This window comes from Bos mutus, chromosome 9 (genome assembly GCF_027580195.1).
Source record: "Bos mutus isolate GX-2022 chromosome 9, NWIPB_WYAK_1.1, whole genome shotgun sequence".
Lineage (NCBI taxonomy): Eukaryota > Metazoa > Chordata > Mammalia > Artiodactyla > Bovidae > Bos > Bos mutus.
The window spans coordinates 100,268,731-100,289,052 of NC_091625.1; the positions used below are offsets into that span (position 1 = coordinate 100,268,731).

Sequence of the window (20,322 nt, forward strand, 5' to 3'; positions counted from 1 at the left end):
AAGAAAAACATATATGTATGCATACATATATCAGTATACACAGACACCCTAATAATATGTGAAAATTATAGTCTACATCATAAAAAATGATAAAATATCAGAATCATCCTATTAAAGTTAAGATATTAAAGTTATGCACAAGACAAAGATACGTTATCATAATTATTAATACACAATTAGATAAAAGACAGAAAAAGGAAATGGCACCCCACTCCAGTATTCTTGCCTGGAGAATCCCATGGACAGAAGAGCCTGGCGGACTACAGTCCCTGGGGTCTCAAGAGTCGGACACGACTGGCGAGTAAACCAGCAGCAGGTAAAAGACCACAGTTCTAATGTTAGGCGATATTATTGAATATGTTGAGAAATCAAGAAAATCAACTGAAAACAATTACAAGTAGTAGGAAAAACTTCTGCTTTAAGATAAGTGACTCTAAATATATATTTATTTTTAAATTCTCCCTGAATATTAAACTTTCAGTTTGAAATGATACTCAGAAGCTGGAAAAGAATTAATAAAGAAATCCTAGGCATATTTTGGTAACAGTTATGAACTCCAAGCCTTGGAAAGTGAAAAGTGAAAGTCGCTCAGTTGTGTCCAACTCTTTGAGACCCCAAGGACTACACAGTCCATGGAATTCTCCAGGCCAGAATACTGGAGTGGGCAGCCTTTCCCCTCTCCAGGGGATCTTCCCAACCCAGGGATTGAACCCAGGTCTCCCACATTGCGGGCAGACTCTTTACCAGCTGAGCCACCAGGGAGACTGAAGAATACCGGAGTGGGCAGCCTATCCCTTCTCCAGCAGAGCTTCCCAACCCAGGAATCAAACCATGGTCTCCTGCATTGCGGGTGGATTCTTTACCAACTGAGCCACAAGGTCATTATAAAAGCCAACCTGTCTCCTACACACCTTCTCTCTCTCTCCTACATATAAACACAGGTTTACTTATAAGTGGAAATAATTCTTGACAGCAATAGAGGATTTCAAATTCAGTGGAAATATATCTTCAAATTTCTGAAGAAAACATTTTAAACTTAAAATTCTTTACCAGATCAAGCTAACATTCAGACATGAGGCAAAATAAAGATACTTCAGAAGTACAAAGCACTCAGAAAATTACTACTTTTGAACTATTTTGGAAAAGGAGATGAGCTCAAGAAAAAATTAATAGATAAATTCAAGAAAGCATAGGACGACCTGGAGTGTAAGCAAAATTGATGAGCAAAGAAACTACTAAAGCTATAATTAAACTGTACATTTCATTAGTAAATGATACCTATGAAATTACAGCTGTCATATAAAAAAGTTAATTAAAAAGACTGAAAATATCTGGTTGTGTCAAAAAAATATGTAAGATTAGAAGGCCAAAAAGGAAGGAGGAGAAGTTTGCTGTTCTTGTGGTTGTGAAGTCTCCAGAGGACAAGGCCCATACAGAGGTGCCCTGCACAGGGCCAGAACAACGCATTCCTGAAGATGAATGGGCCCCCAGGCCCAGCAATCATAGGATTCTGAACATTCAGGTCTCTCCAGTGTGATACAAGCTAAGAAACTTCCCCTTGATTCTCTCAGGCTAATGTGAGTTAGGTAGTGATGCCTTTTGCCTTACACCAGAGAGTCCAGACTGACAAACAAGCTCAAGGCAAGTCTGATATGAGAGAGGGGAGAGAGGGAGAAAATATCCATTAATTGAATTACAGATGAGGAAGAGAATTTAAGTACAGGCAAAAAAGACGGCCATTGAGCAATCTTACATATGAATGTAGATGAAAAAGTCAGAAAAATAATAGCGACCAATTCAGGAGTACAGACTACAACTACATGAAAAGTGAAAGTGAAAGTGAAGCCGCTCAGTCGTGTCTGACTCTTTGCGACCCCATGGACTGTAGCCCACCAGGCTCCTCTGTCCGTGGGATTTCCCAGGCAAGAGCACTGGAGTGGGTTGCCATTGCCTTCTCCAAGGGATCTTCCCGATCCAGGGATGGAACCCAGGTCTGCCACACTGCAGGCAGACGCTTTATCGTCTGAGTCACCAGGGAAGCCCCAACTACACAGTCATTTAACATCAAGTGATAAATTAATATAGTTCCCTATTCTAATTGACTAAAGGAAGAAAAAATACATAATTTTAATAATGACTTACAAAATTTGATAATGTTTGACACCCAATCTGGTATAAACTCAAAGAAAGGAACAGAAAGAAACATTTTTAAGTTAATCAACAGTATCTACTGGGGGACCTTCAACAATTATACACAGCAAGGAAACAAGAGAAGCATGCACGTTAAAGAAACTATAATATATTCACTCTCACTGGCCCATTCCACAGTGTTCTCAGGTCCTAGCAAACTCAGTAAAAAAGAAAAAAGACATAGTGTAAACACTGCGGAAGTAGAACCACCGCTCTCACTTATCACTATAAATGATCTTTCTTGAAAATCCAAGACTGTAAACTGAAAAAACAACATACCAAATATGGGAGATCAAAGTCAGTACATACAATCAAGAGAGATTTTTTTAATTGAAAATAAGACAATGCTGTTGTACAAGAAGACTCCATACGCTAAACGTATCAACTCTACTTAAGATTTTATCAAATTCAAGGTAATTCTGATGTAAATCACACTCCATGGTGAAGAGGGATATATCATAGGAATGCTAGGTTCATATAACATCCAAAAATCACTCTGGATAATACATTATAGATCAATAAGACAAAAACTGAAATAAACACATGGTCATCTTAATAAATGCAGAGAAAATAAATGAGGATAATGTCCAACATCCAATCATAATTTAAAACATTAAAAAACTAGGACTAGAAGGGGATGTCGTCACCCTGATAAAGACTACCTAAGAGAAGTCCGCAACTAATCCATGTACTTAACCGTGAAAGACTGCAGAATGGATGCAGGATATCCACACTCACCATCCCTAATTCAGTACTGCCCTGGGGGACCTAGCCAGGACGATTATGCAACGGAGGGGAAAAAAGGTATATGGATTAGGACGGAGGAACTACAACCATCAGTGATTGTGGATGACATGTAAAGACACTGAAGAATCCACCAGGAAACTACCAGAAATAATGAGTTCATCAGGACTGTAGGATAGGGGATCAAGATAGAAAAAGCAAGTTTACTTCTATACATTTTCAATGAAAGGTCTGAAAATAAAATTAAGAACACATTAATAATAGCGTTAAATAGCATTAAAAGATAAAACATCTAGGAGTAACTTCATGTGAAAGTGTTAGCTACTCAGTCATGTCTGATTCTTTGTGACCCCGTGGACTATAGCTTGATAGGCTACTCTGTACATGGGATTCTCCAGGCAAGCCTACTGGAGTGGGTAGCGTTCCCTTTTCCAGGGGATCTTCCCGACCCAGGGATTGAACCCAGGTCTCCTGCCTAACAGTATTAGAAGATAAAACATCTAGAAATAACTTTACCAAAATAACGGCAATGCTTATACTCTGAAAATTACAGAATAGTGTTGAAAAAATTAAGAAAATTTAAATAAATGGAAAACGCCCATGTTGCTGTACTGGAAGACTTCATATTATTAAGGAGGCAATATCCCCCAAATTGATGTTCAGTCAACAAAATCCCTATCAGAAACCCATATGAGCCACTTGTAGAAATTGACAAGCTGGTTTCTAAAATTCATATGAATTGCAAGGGACTCAAAATAGCCAAAAGAGAAATGAATATGAAGAACACATTTGGAGGATTCACACTTGCTGACTTCCAAACCTGCCATAAAGCAACAGTAATCAAGATGAGACGGTACTGTCATTAAGCTGGACAGACAGGTCAGCTGAACAGAGCGGGGACCCTAAGAAGAAAACAATGTGTGCGTGCTCAACTGATTCCAGGAAAGCCGCGTTTAAAAGGGGAAATAAAAGTCTTTTCAACAAATGCTGCTGGTAAAATTGGACAGCTACCTGCAAAAGAATGAAACTGGACTCTTACACCATGAACATAAATGAACTAACATGAGTGAATACCCTAACTAAATGTCAAAGCTAACGCTACAGAACTCTTAGAAGAAAATATTGGAGTACGTTTTCATGGTATCTGATTTGGCAGTGGATTGTTAGATATGACACAAGTATGAGCAACAAAAGTAAAAAGATAAATTAGACTTCACGAAAGTTAAAAACTTTAGTACTTCACGCTATCGGGAAAGTGAAAAGATATTAATACACAGATGGGAAAAATATTTTCCAACTATACGTCAATTAAGGGAGTGATATCTAAAACGCAAGAAGTCTTAGAACTCAACACTGAAAACTAAAGTAAAAAGCAGCCCATGGAGCTGAATCTTTCATCACATGGATAGACAGTCAATATCATTAGTCACCAGGGAGACGCTAATCAGTCACAGTGAGATAGTACTTCACATCTACTACAGTGGCAATAATCAAAAATTAAGATAATGAGCAAGGTTGGTGAGAGTGTGGGGAAATTGGAACCCGTGTGCACCGCTGGCAGGAAGGTAAAATCGTGTTAAGCGCCATGGAAACAGCTTGACTGCTCCTCAAAAAGGTAAGCACAGAGCAATCATAGCACTTAGCAGTTCCACTCTTACCTAAAACAACTGAAAACAGGCGTTAAAACAAGAAAAATGTACCCAAATCTTCAAAACAGTAGCATTTGCATTAGCCAAAATGTGGAAACAAATTCAAATGTCTACCAGCTGATGAATGGATTAAAAAACTGTGATATGCATATTCATACAACAGAATATTGGTTGCCTACAAAAAGGAATGAAGTAGTGGCACATACTACAACACGCATGAACTTTGAAAACACTGTGCTAAGTGACAGAAGCCAGGCAGGAAAGGCCACAGTGTCAGGATTCCCCTTACGTGGGATTCAGGTGAGATCCACAGACGAGACAGTAAATCAGTAGTTGCTGTGGCTGGGGGCTCAGGGGATGGGGAGCAGATGGGCGACAGCTAAAATGCTTGGCAGTTTCTTTCTGAAGTAACGAAATGCTCTAAAATTCTCTGGTGATGGCTGCAGCTATCTGAGAAGATGCTAAAGACCACTGAATTAAGCACTTTAAATGGATTAATTGTACTGTACATGAATTATATCTCAGTAAAACTGTTTTCTAACATAACATTAAGAATACAAGAACTGGTCAATGGCATTTCTTATACTCCTGGTACAAGCTATATGTCAGTCCATATTATATATTTTTATGTCTTCTTAAATACTTTTCATTGCTTTATAAATTCCTCAAATTTTGTCATAACCAAAGAGGCTATTTTTCTTTTTACTGTGCAGTTTCTTTCTTTTTCTGTCTAAACAAAGCTGACCCTTCAACACTGCCCACACAATAAAAAATCCACATATAACCTCTATTGCCCTCCACATATGTGGCTCCTCCGTATTCACAGTTCCACATCTACAGACTCCACAACTCCGGATGGTGTCTCACTGCAGTATTTACTACTGAAAAAAGTCCATGTGTAAGTGGGCCTGTTCAAACTCATGCAGCTCAAGGGTCAACTGTAAAATCATCAGTGTAACTACTTACAGGGAGAACGTGCTGAAAGCAGTGACCCCTGTGTGACCCTCAGGAAATGCTCTGACACTGCGCATGCACACTCACACCTGACCTGCCAGGACATCAGGGAAACAGATCACTGCACACCATTAAGCCTGGAGATGAAAGGAAGCCTTGTTGTACAGGGTCACTACGTCTTGAGAAAGACCAGGAAAACGGAAAGGAGAAAGAACACCTATCAAAACACACAACAAGGCATGGGTGGTCCCAGCAAGCCGGCCTGGCACGCACGGGTCCACACACACACCACCTCCACCACCCGAGCCCCTCCCTCAGTGGACCCTCTCCTGAGCACTAAAGCAGCAACACTACACGTGGGGAAAGCAAACTCTACTTCCTGGAGCCTTCAGTTCTAGCCTGTGAGTCTTCTGGAAGAGGGAAATAACTTAGACTAAGTAGAATGAAACTCAGGGTTAGAAAGAATCATTGGAAATTCCTAATAAGACCTACATGCAAAAGGTATTCTGAGGAAAGAAAAAGAGATTAAATGCTTTTTCAAATTAGCTCTCCGTTAAATAATGGAAAACTCTGTGGTATTTTTCAAAACATTATTCAAAACCCCTCCAAAATTAACGGAAGTGACAGATCAATCAAGGTGATGCCTCCAGATCACTTTCATCGTTCTTAAAACAGCACATATGATTGTACATTAAAACGCTCCATCATATATTAAGACACCTAGGAGTGGTGTTAGTCACGCAGTCGTGTCTGACTCTTTGCAACTCTATGGACTGTATCCCTCCAGGCTCCTCTATCCACAGGATTCTCCAGGCAAGAATACTGGAGTGGGTAGCCATTTCTTTCTCCAGAGGATCTTCCCAACCTAGGTATAGAACCTGGGTCTTCTGCATTTCAGGCAGATTCCTTACCATCTGAGCACCAGGGAAGCCCATATTAGGACATAATTAAGGCTTAAACAAAATCATTTTTTTTTTTTTTTTTTTTTTTTTTTTTTTATTTTATTTTTTTTTTTAAATTTAATTTTATTTTTAAACTTTACATAATTGTATTAGTTTTGCCAAATATCAAAATGAATCCACCACAGGTATACATGTGTTCCCCATTCTGAACCCTCCTCCCTCCTCCCTCCCCATACCATCCCTCTGGGTCGTCCCAGTGCACTAGCCCCAAGCACCCAGTATCGTGCAGAAGGCAACCTACCATTATGTGTTCAAGTAGAGAATCTATTGCAACTATGTTATCAAAATAGGTTCTGAAAAAAAAGAAAGGTAAAATCTTTAAGTAATGTTATTAGAACACAGAACATATGAAACTTTGAATACATTTCCCAATTTTGGCTACATTTAAATAAAAAAACAGAAAGATATATGCTGTTTGACTGTTGTCCTTTCGTGGAAACCACCAATAATATTATTTTAAAGAGGTAAATGAAAGTTTATCACTGACTTTAGTATAAGGGCTCTAATTCCAGAGATCGCCTTCAGTAATTATTCAAGGTAGAGAAAAAGTTTGTAGCATTTAACTAAAACGATGAAGAAATAAAACTGGTACATCAAATTTAACATCTCATTAATAACTTTGATATAAAACAAACATATTTAAATTTGCTAAATCTCATTAATAAGATAAAAATATAAAAAAATCACTGAAAACCCCAAAAGCTAGAATGTAGTTTAACTGTATTTTTTTAAAAAAAAGCAGGGAAATTCATTTGAGAAGAAATATCAGAATACAGGTAATGATAGGAGCTGACAACTCTACACAAGTAAATACATATTCATCATTATGAACTGCAAGTAAGTATTTGTAGGGCATATGGCACATACATTAAAATGTAGACCGGAGAAACAGATAAATCCGCAGGCACGTGTTATAGGGAATATGTGGCAAATACTCTTAACACAGACTGTTGGCAAGGTGCCGCTCTCAGTTTAGGTCTGTGAGAATTTAGCCCTGTATTCAGGATTAAGGTAACTTATAGCAATTAACAATGCCCTTTTCAAGAAGAGAAATCATCTGACTTGAAGCTGTTAATATGCTTAGTTACAACATCCACTGAGGAATATCCTGCAAGGAACAGGTTGAAGAAAATCAGTTTCCCACTGGGGAAGAGATTTCAGGTGTCACATGAGGGTTTTAACTGGGCTTTGGGAGGCTTGCAAAGTGTTCAGACAGGCTAGCAAGAGGCCGAACACGGCTTCCCTTCCCGGGTGGCTCTGAATCAGTCACATCTGCTGTCCAGACATGCTGTTTCATTCTGTCTCAGAGAAGATATGGATAGTTGGCCAAGGAGATCAAAAGAGCACGCCCTCCAACTCAAACTTCCCTAATATTTCAAAACACGAAGATGCAGTTTCAGAATCACAAGTGAGGGGGTTACGGGACTTGGTGATGAGTAAGCCAGGGACATGTCAGCGGGAACAGCATCAGAGCTGCTGCGGAGTGCTCCTTGAGTTAGTAACCTGCCGTGGGGTGGGGCCCTGAAGCTAGCACATCCCGGGGCGTTTTCAGATCTCAACCACTGAGCAGACGGTCAGAGAGATATCAATACATGGCCGTCCCCATAGCAAGCAAACCTGATGTGGGCCTGACGCTTAACGAACATCTGTACTTCCTCCACTGCCAGCCCAAGAGTCTTCCCAGGTTAAACTCCGGGGAAGGGAAAACAAGGGCCAGAGAGGACTTCGGGAAAATGATCAACGTTTCCCCTCCTTCCACTGCTGTCAGTTCTCTCCTATGCAAACAGCAACACTACGGCATCTTTCTGCATAGTCTCTAACACCTTCTAGTGAGTCATTTACAAACATGCCCAACTGCAAATTAAGCTGGTCACATATTCGTCTTTGATCCTTTACTTGTGACGTGAATGTGGGTGAGAATGAAACTCTCTAAGCACAAACATGATGGCCCACACTTACCAGATCACGTGCCGGGTAAGGACTGATCTGCTGCTATTGACCGCAGTGGACAGCAGTCTGTCACGGTCAGGGCCGGCGCCTGATCTAAACCGTTGACCTGTTAGAGCTTACCACATCCCTAGAGATGAACACTTACTTTGATACGTCGAGTAGAAAGTCATTCAGTTCAGTCTGTTTGGCAAGACCTCTGCATACCTGCCATACAAAACAGTGGCTATTAATTTTGAGGGACTTTTGTTTATTTTAGGAATGAAAATTCCAGAATTTTATTTACCTTATTTATTTAAAAAGGCATAACACAATCACTACTTCAAGGATTTTTAAAAAATTGTACTTGAGCATATATCACCGCTCAGTACTGTCAGATCCAGGAAGTCCTTGATTCTCATATCATTATCTTGAAATATATATATATATGCTTTATTTTTTATGTGTATATATATATATATAAGCACAGAGACATTACTTTGCCAACAAAGGTCCATCTAGTCAAAGCTATGGCTTTTCCAGTGGTCATATATGGATGTGAGAGTTGGACTATAAAGAAAGCTGAGCATTGAAGAATTGATGCTTTTGAACTGTGGTGTTGGAGAAGACTCTTGAGAGTCCCTTGGATTGCAAGAAGATCAAACCAGTTCATTCTAAAGGAAATCAGTCCTGAATATTTATTGGAAGGACTGACGCTGAAGCTGAAACTCCTATACTTTGGCCACCTGATGTGAAGAACTGACTCATTGGAAAAGACCCTGATGCTGGGAAAGATTGAAGGCAGGAGGAGAAGGGGACAGCAGAGGATGAGATGGTTGGATGGCATCACCAACTCAATGGACATGAGTTTGAGCAAGCCTGGGGAGTTGGTGATAGACAGGGAGGCCTGGCATGCTGCAGTCCATGGGATCGCAAAGAGTCAGACATGACTGAGTGACTGAACTGATGTATACACACACACACACACACACACACAAACACACACATTTTCTCCCTATCAGACAGTTCCTCAGCAATCTGAGTTTGCTGAAATGGACTTAAACAAAACAAGCAGCAGTGGAAGATACAAAACAGAATTCTATTTCTGCCATGTTCCTGAACTTAAGAGCCTGGTTATCAGGGAAACTCTATGCAGTTTGTGACCTTTTAAATTAGATCACATTTTCAAGAGAATCAAGGAACTTGAATTTACGATTATTGTTTTCATATGCCACTGAGTTTAGTGGATGCTTTAATTTAGGAAATGGATCATAGAAATATCAACATTACTGCCAGTAGGATATCATTCCTGGGCTTTCGGTGGAAAACAAAAACCACGATAAGAAATGCAAATGATTTAACATCCTGTTTAACTATATAAAAGAATTGGTTGGAAGACAGTTAAGGCAAGCAGTCAGTAAATATAAGTGACCAGATCACACATTTCAGAAACAGGAAAACATTTACTATGCACAAAGCAAGCCGTGCGTGGCGGCTGGCCCGCCCTCTGCCTGCTGGGGGCGGGCTACACAAGCCCGTTCTCTGGGACGGCCTGTGAAAGCAGCCCTGGACGCACCTGCACCTGGTGTATGGCTACTGAAGCCCAGGCGAGATTCGCCGTCGCAACCTAAAAACAAGAAAAGGAAGAGCATGACGCCAGCTTTCCTCGGCCACACGCACGCAGCCCCACAGAGGCCACCAGCTTAAGTCTGGTGTGGTCACCACATCCGTGAACATTCCAAAAACCCGAACTGTCAAATGCATGCAAAATTTCTCTTTTCTATTTCCCACTTCTTTATGATTGAGTGTAATGCTCTTTTGTTCCTCTTAATTTGGGATAAAAAGGAAGATGAATTGATTAAGAGCACTGTCATCTCTTGAGCTTATGATAATTATTTTTCACTTCAAATCACTAATAAAAAAGGCTTCTAGTGACAATTTTCTTTCCTTCTTTTTTTAAAAATTAATTAATTTATTTTAATTGGAGGATAATTACTTTACAATTTTGTGATGGTTTCTGCCAGACAGCAACATGAATCAGCCACTGGGGTACCTGTGTACAACCCAAACCCCTCTCCCACCTCCCTCCCCACCCCACCCCTCTGGGTTGTCCCAGAGCACCTTTGGGTGCCCGGCATCATGCATCAACCTTGCACCGCTCATCTACTTCACACATGGGAATGTCCCTGTTTCAGTGCTATCCTCTCAAATCACCCCCCCCTCGCCTTCTCCCACTGAGCCCAAAGGTCTGTTCTTCACATCTGTGTCTCCCGCGCTGCCCAGCATGCAGGCTCGTCGTTACCATCTTTCTAAATTCCACGAACATGTGTTACTAGACAGTACCTGTCTCTCTCTTTCTGGCTTACTTCTCTCTGTATAACAGGCTCCAGGTTCATCCACCTCATTGGGACTGACTCAAATCAGTTGCTTGTGACCACTTTAAAAATGACGAACTGTTTCCCAAACTTTGCTGACAAGTGCTTAAACTACTAGCTATCCTATTTCTTTTGTTTTTTTTTCTGTTCATCTAACGAGTATTCCTGGGTGCCTGCTGGGGCCCAGATTGGAGAAGGAAATGGCAACCCACTCCAGTGTTCTTGCCTGGAGAATCCCAGGGACAGGGGAGCCTGGTGGGCTGCTGTCTATGGGGTCGCACAGAGTCAGACACGACTGAAGCGACTTAGCAGCAGTAGCTGGGGCCTAGCGCTGTTGTTAGAGAGCAGGTGCCACTCGAGTCTGTGTGCAGGGCTCAGGGAAGATGCCACCCTGAGCAGGTGACCTCAGAGCGTGCTCCTGGAGGCGGCCGGGTGATGACAGAGAAGTCGAAGCAGAGGGGGAACCGAGGTGCGGGATCTGCTGGAGAGGGGCCAGCTGTGCGCAAGGGCCCAGCGTGGCAGCAGGGAGAGAAGGGGCTGGAGTGGCGAACGGTCACCTAGGTGAGAGGACAGGGAGCCGGCCACCCCGGGGCCTGGACGAGCGTTGCAGGTGACAGAGAGGTCACGGTACTCTTCGGTTTTAGCGTCACTGAGCCGTTCCCATTCAAGGAACAGTGAACAGATGCTGGTGTTGTTGTTGCTGTTGTTTAGTTGCTAGGTTGTGTCCAACTCTTTGCAATCCTAAGGAGCTGTAGCCGCCAGGCTCCTCTGTCCATGGGATTTCCCAGGCAAGAATACTGGAGTGGGCTGCCATTTCCTCTTCCAGGGGATCTTCCCGACCCAGGGATGGAACCAGTGTCTCCTGCCTTGGCAGGCACGTTCTTTACCCCTGAGCCACTAGGGATGTTTCCCAAATGTTTCTAACGCTGGAGCCCTGCTCACCTCCTGGTGACTCAGACGGAAGGCTTCTTTGCCCCAGTGCCGGTAGAGCTCCAGGATGCCAATCAAGTCCCCAATCGCAGTGACGATCGGCAAACACAGCACAGACTGGATTCGCGTCCCCGATTCCAGCCCAGTACCTCTTGGAAACCGTTCATCCTGAAAACGTAGGAGGGTGAGAAGACATAAATTCTTCGAAAGAAATGGAATCATTAATTTAGGATTCTATCAGAAATTCCTTAGTACTTGTAAGCCATGATCAGCCGTTCTTTTCAAAGGAAAACCAAACGACGATGGTCACTGTAAACCTTGCTTAAGAAGACCTGACAACATGGGCTGTGCTGAGTCACTCAGTCGTGTCTGACCCTTTGCGATCCTTTGGACTGCAGCCCACCAGGCCCCTCTGTCCATGGATTTCCCAGACAGGAATATTGGAGTGGGTTTCCATTTCCTCCTCCAAGGGATCTTCCCAACCCTTGTCTCCTCTGACTCCAGCACTGCAGGCGGATTATTTACCCACTGAGCTGTTTAAGATAACTTTAGCAACATGGGACACAAACCCAGATAGTGCCTCACGTTTCTTTTTCATTGTACAGGGGAATTCAATTAATGAATGAATACATATAGCTTCATGCAATAATAAAAGTAATTATGACGGCTTCCCAGGTGGCTCAAGTGGTAAGGAATCCACCTGTTAATGCTGGAGCCGCAGGAGACACGGGTTCGACCTCTGAGCCTGGAAGACCCCCTGGAGGAGGAAATGGCAACCCATTCCAGTATTCTTGCCTGGGAAATCCATGGACAGAGAAGCCGGGTGGGCTTACAGGCCATGGGGTCGCAAAGAGTCGGACATGACTGAGCACACAAGCAATTCTAAGCAACACTTTTTTATTCCTCACCTTCTAGTGTCAGAATTAAGAGTTTTAGAGATATAAAGTCACATGTGAAAATTACCCCAAATGCCATAGCAAATTCTATTTATATAATTGTTTCTCTTATTTTTAAGGTCAGAATAACACAAAACCACAGGTTAATGAGAGTCATTGCAACTGAACCCCAAAGACCCATATTAGGCACTCGAATCAACCAATAATCACCCATTACCTAAGAAATGAAACTGGTTCTTCTACTTCATTTCCTAACTTAGCAAAACCACTCAAAGGAATACAAGAAAACGGAATGAATTAATATCAAAACATCAATTCTATTTACTCACTTTCTGCAGTCTACAGGAAGCTTTTCATGAATCAAGACTAGCACAGATCTGTCCTTTGTAATTTACAGATCTTTGGAAAGCTTGTACATGCATACAACATAACATTTTAAGTGATAATGTATACCATATCTACTTTTAACATGTACTTCCTAAAAATGAGATGGGCTCGGTATACACCGTCATGGGGCTTTGAGGCGCACGGTGAGCTGATCTGCTGCGTCTGGACACTGCAGTAGGATCAGCAGCGCTGCTGGGGCCTCCACCAGCAGCGTCTTCATCTTTTCTTTTCCGTGGTGAGAATGGTGAAGATCTAGTCTCTTAGAAAGTTTGACAATTATAATATTCTTGTCTATGTAATTATACTGTGAAACATGTATTTTAAGCACTTTTTTTCTTTTTGATAAAACTTTTTTCTTTTTGATAACAGTAACTAGTAACCTGATTTGTTCAAGGTCACACAGATAATTAGTGGCAAAAATAAAATTAAAATCTAGATTTTGCAACTCCAATTTAGCACTTTTTCAGAGCAAATTCCTGGCACCAATGCACTTGTTTGTATGCTTTTCAGTTTCAAAGTCTGAGCTCACACAGTGACATTTCATCACGACGCATACATATACTGGGGGAGACTGGTCTGAGGGCTCCATCTGGTCCTGTTCTCTGTACCCCTGGGCTTGGTCAGACTACACTGAGTCTGGCCCCCTATGTGATTTGGTTGGCTAAACCGAAGGTCATGAAGCTGATGCAAGCAGAGGCTTGAAAACTCACCTGCATGTGTCCACTTCTCTCTGACCCCTGCCAGCACCATAAGACGCCAGGCTAGCCTCAGTGGAAGGGAAGGGGACACATACAGAGAACAAAGGCCACCTCAGCCTGGCCGGCTCCCAAGGGACGCCCAGACGGCCTCAGACGTGAGAGAAAGCTCGGGTCAGCAGAACGGCCAATCCAGAGTCAGTGAGTGGTTGCTGCATGACACCACTAAAATCTGAGGCAGTCAGTCCCACAGCTAACTCATTCAGATCTGTCCTGCTGGGATACGAACCAGCAAAGAGTAATCACTCAGTTTGTATGTATATCAGCACACAGGCAAATATGGAAAGAAGAACTACTCAAACCTAGCTCTTAGGAGGTTATCAGATTATTTCTTGGAGTACAAAGAATTCATTTACACACAAACCCTTTTTATTGATCGCTATCTTGCTTTTATGCTGCTATAACATGGCTTAAGTTACAACATCAAGAGTATATGTTGTCTTTCTTAATTAAATACTTTGGGTTACAAATGTCACTGCCGGGAGCCGGCGAGAGGCACTCCACTTGTGGCAAAGGTCATGAGGAAGGAGGCTCGGCATACGCAAAGGCGGGATCGAGCCTCAGGAGTCCCCCTGGATATTCTCAAGCATCTACCCCCAAAAAACCAGAGTCTGCCTACTTTATTGCTTTGTGCTCTCACCTCTGACTTTACTGGGGGGCTGTCCCCTACCACCATCTCGCTCTCTCTGACAAAGAGTTAACTTACAGCTCCAATTAATAAAGTTCCTGGGCATTAGGAGTGTTTAAATCCAAACCCCTCAGATAGCTCTCTAACTTGCCTGACAAGTTTACCCGGACTCCTACAGCTATGCATACGATTGTTTACAGTCTCCCAGCCTGGAGAGGCACGGGAAGCTTAAGATATTCAAATAGCTTAGAGCCTCTCAGAGAATTAGAAACTGTCAGAATAAACTAGTAAAAGATTCCATTGATGAGCCAATTCTTGCTGCCAAGTTTCCACATCCCCTGTGTTGCATCCTTGAATGTGTATTAATTAATATAGTCGGTATGTAGAAAAAATAAGTAGTGGCCTTGGTGTTAGCAACTTTAGACCCTTAAGGTAATAAATTCTTTCCTTTGTTGTAAACCCATTACACCTCTGTCCTATAGGAATGCAACTTTATCTAACACCTTCGGAAGATGGCGCCAAACCTTAAAATAATTACTCTTAGAGAAAATAAGTCTTATGGTTGACAAACCTTTGTCAAGAGTCATAAAATGTTAATAGGCCTTCTGGCCAGAAGATGATGTAAATCACCTAAACCATTTGTATATGATAAATTTGCAGGAAAGAAACCCTGGTTTTTGATAAGGATCAAAGACTGCTGAATTTGCATGATTTCACATCCCCTATTATCCTCTATGTGTAACTTAGGGTATAAAAGCCCCTGTTGAAAATAAAGCTACGGGCCTTGCTCACCAAAGCTTGGTCTCCCCATGTCATTCTTTCTTTTCACATTCCGGCTGAGTCTCCATCTGGAGCGCGGAGGTCCTCTGCGACCATTTATTTGCCTGGGCTTCTAAGACCCACTCGAGAAGGTGTCTAAGGTGGGGCACCTTCCGCTATTTGAGAGGGCGCCTGCAGCCTCCGTGGTCAGAGCTAATCTGGTGTCACAGGTTATATTGATTTTCCACGTAAACCAAGCTACTCAGCCTCTTTTCTCCACTGAATTTTCCTACTGAGCTATCCTCATTCTATTACTGTTTATATCTTTGATGAATATTTAATTAAGTTGCCGATGCCGTCTCCCCTTCGAATACCCTGGATCAGCCGGGCTGGACCTCGGCATGTCACAAAGGGTGAAAAGCCACTCACGCCGAGGATGTCTTCCACCAGCAACGTTTTCCTGGACTTGGCCACATAGGCAGAGGTGGTGGTGCCCTGGGCGATGGGACCAGCGGGGATGAGCTTGGGTTTTCCTTCCTTGATTCCAGGCGGGATAAACACACAAAGGCTCTGCGAAGAGGAAAAGAACACGTTCTAGAAACTGGCCTGTGCTTTTTGGCACGGGACACAAAGACTCCTAGACATTACTTAACGATGACAAGAAATCTGTGAGCCAAGGGAAAGAGGAGCCCCAAAACAAGGGAGGTGCTTTGCGATGACCACACTAAGCATCTGAGGTGGAATTCCCACGAACACAAGACACACGCTCGACACAGGACTCGCACGAATGTCCACGTGTGAAAACTCTTACAGCAGCCTCCAATTTTTATCCACAGGAAATACTAACATGAAGACAGAAATGTAAGCTGTCCTTGGGCTCTAGAAACTACCAATCAAGAAGCAGACACGACACGCCCCGCTTCCTACAGACGTGGCACATGGATCTGTAACTACAAAGTCAATGTGAGATGACTATACTTTTTCACGTTCATTAAAAATCTTTCTCAGAATGTTACTACTTCTTTTTTTTTTTTTTTAAATAATCAACCACTCCATTCCTGAAACTGGCCTGCCCATAATATTACAGATTTAGAATACTCTTGGTAAAATCTTTGCTTTTCTCTGCACATACACACCAAAAATTAAGTAAATAAATGACTGGACAAACCTGGGTGTACCTCTCCCCCTCAGAAGACGTGGCAGATGGAGAGCATTAGAAAGTATCTTAAATTTATTTTTTTAAACACGATCAATTATTTTGACTAAACCCAACCACATTTTAAAATAAATTTCTACTAAACAAGAATTGTTAATGAAATCATCTGGGCAGGGGGAGCAACATTTTGACAGAACCACACTGTGATTATCTACACGATCTAAAAAATACTAAAGTTCTGGTAAATTCTCCCAACACTTTACTTTTATCTTAACTGGAACTGCTGTAACTTAAGGATGAGGGCCTTTTGAACTAGTAAGTATTAGGCAATCCTCTGATGTGTTGCTTTTTAGATAATGTGGTTTTCCAACTTTGGAATGTCGAAGACGCAGAAAATGAGGGTTCAATCCCTGGGTAGGAAAGATCCCCTGGAGGAGAAAATGGCAACCCACTCCAGTATCCTTACCTGGGAAATCCCACAGACAGAGGAGCCTGGCGGGCTAAGTCCATAGTGTCACAAAGAGTCAAACACGACTAAGCCCACGTGCGAGCACACACGCGCGCGTACACACACACACTGTCAAAGAACTCTTTCTTCAAATAAAATCTTACAAGGGATTGAGCACTATAAACCTGAGCGACTTCAATCACTGGGAACAGAGAGGAGGAAAACAGAGCCTCGGCTCATTCTGTGTGCTTTAAGTCACCATTATCTAAAGATTATACATTCAAGATAGTTTCATTCATTAGTATATCTATATTAGCTAGGACTAGGTTTAAGCAGTAATTTGCTATTAAGTACAATGTCTGTGAAAATCAGTTTTAAATTGCTTCTTTTAAAAAGTATTAAGCTTAAAATATTTAAATACAAGTTACATGCTTTAAAAAGATGTTTTTAAATTTAACTACATATGCGATGATAATTGACAATTGGACCATACACATTTTTAAAGTGGCTAGAAATCAGTGTTTTTACAATAGTTACTGTACTCTATTATGCACCAACACACATGTGACATAAACAAGTTTAGAATTTCATTAGATTTAGTATCTATCTTGCAAAACATCATTCAGTGTGTTACCATTTCTTATGATTGACAGGAGAGTAGCAAAATGATCCAAGAACAGGAAGAGAGATGACTACAATAAAAATATAAAAAATACAGTATATGTAGGCTGAATAAGAGTCAGAATTGACAATGATTTTTTCAAATTATGAGAAAGTTAATTACCAAGGATGCTGAGTAACATTTCTCTTCTCAAAGTCAGAACTGCAGGAAATGAACTTAAATTGACCCGAGTCGTTTGGATAACTTTAAAAGAACTTCCCGCAACACCACCAGAAAACAAACGCTGAAGCAAGCTCCCAGCAGAAGCTCTGGATATTTTTTAACACTTGTTGACTGCCTGTGTTTGTTGTTTGAAGATATACCACAGACACTTCTTTAGGCTGACTTTTCTGTAAGACCATTAAGGCTGAATTTACTAATATCTTCAAGTTACATTTTGCTTCATAATTCAGTAACGACGAAATAGCTTATATGGTCCTGGATCATTTATTTAATATAAACATTGACTGCCTCTATGCAGACTTTCTAGATGATGTACAAGAAACAGACAAGCAAATAATGCACTGTGGGTACGTGGCAAGCTACGCTGCATACTAGACTTGCTGAAAATAAATGATTTAGAAATCCTTCAATAACCTGACTGAATGTGGTAAGCTTCTCGTGCAAAATAATTATCAAAAAAAATTATTCTTTACAATGGGGACTTTGTACTTGTTTTACTAATTTGATTATGATTTTTGTTCACATTTATCAAATAGAAAGGCCTACAAATGAGAATTGAGAGCAAGTGCTAACAAAAAAGTAAGTTGTCCTGTGAAGGCTGAAGGTGCTGGTCACGTGAAGGCAACGTGAGGGCTGAGCCAGTCAGACACCTGTTTTGATGTTCTCACAGCTTCAGTGTCTGTCCTCTGTACTAGAAGCTTCCTCCTCTTTTTGGGTGGCATTTTTTTTTAACTCCACATGGTTCCCCTGTGCAGCAGCTCCCTTCCTGGCATCGTTCCTGATTAAATCATCATCCTCGGATTCATTTGGAGTGTGTGTTCGGTAACAGCATGTTGCACGTGATCTCTGAGGTTGATCCGGCTAGTGGGCAGTTATTACTGCAAACAGACTATGTCAATAACAAACCTCCAAGTTAGAGACTGAATATTGCAGGTATTCGGGAATAGAGAAAAGTTTGTTAAATCTACCTTAACTCACTCCACAGAAATAATTTTCAAAAAGATAGTTACGGATTGAATAGCCTTCCTTTTCCCACTGGCTGAACTCATCACATAAATCCTCAAGCACACCTGGGTCTGTCTCTGAACTCTCAATTCTGTATCACTTGGTTTATTTTTCACCACACTGTTTTAATTACTATAATTTATAGTACATTCTGTGACCTGGTAAGCCAAGTCTTGCTTTGGTTCTTCATGTTTCAAAATAATCATAATTTATAAGACACATTTTGCATTTTGCATTGATGAAGGTCCTGCACTAACGCATTAATGACTGATGGGTGGAGAAAAGTTTTCATAAAGAAATGGAAAAATGAAGCAAAGACTTTATTTTTCAAAATCAATCATTAGGAGTTTTTTAAAGAAGTATTTTTAAAGAACTTTAATACAATACTTAAGATTTACTTTCAATTCAAAGTTATTATAAAATGTTGGTTGTATTTTCCATATTGTAATAAAACACATCCTTAGAAGGCTATCTTATACTCCAAGGTTTGTACCTCCCATGCCCCCATGTCAATTCTTACGAATTTTGACATAAGAATTTGACTGGGATGTTCAAATTAATAAGATGAAAAAAGATTATACTCATTATTTATTTTCACAGGAAGATGAATGAAAACTTTCATCAAATATCACTGTATAACATATTAAATATATTAAGGTGATTATACATACATTTATAATCTATAACATCCAGTGTTGAGATGAGTCTCTAAAATTAATTTCTGCTCTAATGTTGTATAAATCTATGAAAACTTTTATTAGCACAAATTTTTTAGAGGCTAGAGATGAAAAACTACATGAAAACCGAAAACAAAGAAAAGGTTCAAAGTTTGACATCTCAGCCGACCCTACCTTTTCAAGAAGAGCTTCATGCATCGGGGCGTGCACCTGACCCCCGAGCTGCTGGTCACTGCAGCTGAGAGCGCTGCAGGTGGCCTGGATAAGGCCCTTCACCTCCCAACACCAGCAAAGAGACTGGCCACAGGGCTGGAAATCAGTCCAGATGCCAGGCAGTGGCAGGGCGTAAGTTAGTTTTTTCATTATTTCAAACAAACTCATGATGACCTATCCAATATTTTTGTGGTAACAGTACATTTCCAAAAATATTTCTAAAGTTAAACCATTTAAAGTAAAGGAGATTGGTAACAGTAGTCATAATGACTAAGCTGACTCAAGGAAGAAATAAAAAAGCGTTCAAGTTATTTTAAAAAAATCAAATTTTTAGAAATAGGTTCAGTGGAAAAAGAACCATAGACTAGACTACTGCACATTATTTGTTAAAAATAACAGGAGTTTCTGATGAATTGGGAAAATGATTCATTGACATCAACCACAGAGATGTCTGCTTTATGTGGTAAACATCTGCTCTCATCTTTCTTCCCACACACAATTCAAAGTTCAGTTTATTCATGAAACTTCTCTTTTATGTTACGGTTTCAACTCACAACCAGTTAAAGTTCGGAAACACTTTTTAAGAAGAAAACAAATTACTGAGGCTTACCATTAAGTTATTTTTCTTGGAGACACTAGATGGCACTGGAGAGTAAATGAATTTCACTCCGTGCAGAGGGCAGGAGCAACTAGCCCCAAGTTCCCTGGAACGTGAGCCAGATCCCTAACTTTGTTTGCACAATTCTTACTAAAGTTCACTGTGCATTGACAAAGTCACATGGCTACTCTAAACTAATACATAAAGAGCTATCTATGAACTTACT

At 41.0% G+C, this 20,322-nt stretch overlaps 1 protein-coding gene across 2 annotated transcripts in view; it reads right to left on the reverse strand.

Moving 5' to 3' along the window:
- The window catches only part of PDE10A (phosphodiesterase 10A), a 267,312-nt gene that overhangs the window by 57,426 nt on the left and 189,564 nt on the right, over nucleotides 1-20,322 (reverse strand). For both annotated transcript variants that reach the window (XM_070377011.1, XM_070377012.1), the window contains exons 6-10: nucleotides 15,585-15,725; nucleotides 11,743-11,898; nucleotides 10,002-10,052; nucleotides 8,595-8,653; nucleotides 6,741-6,792 (exon numbers count right to left, since the gene is read on the reverse strand). In XM_070377011.1, coding sequence (XP_070233112.1) covers nucleotides 6,741-6,792; nucleotides 8,595-8,653; nucleotides 10,002-10,052; nucleotides 11,743-11,898; nucleotides 15,585-15,725 — 459 coding nt within the window. The remainder of the gene's footprint in view (nucleotides 1-6,740; nucleotides 6,793-8,594; nucleotides 8,654-10,001; nucleotides 10,053-11,742; nucleotides 11,899-15,584; nucleotides 15,726-20,322) is intronic.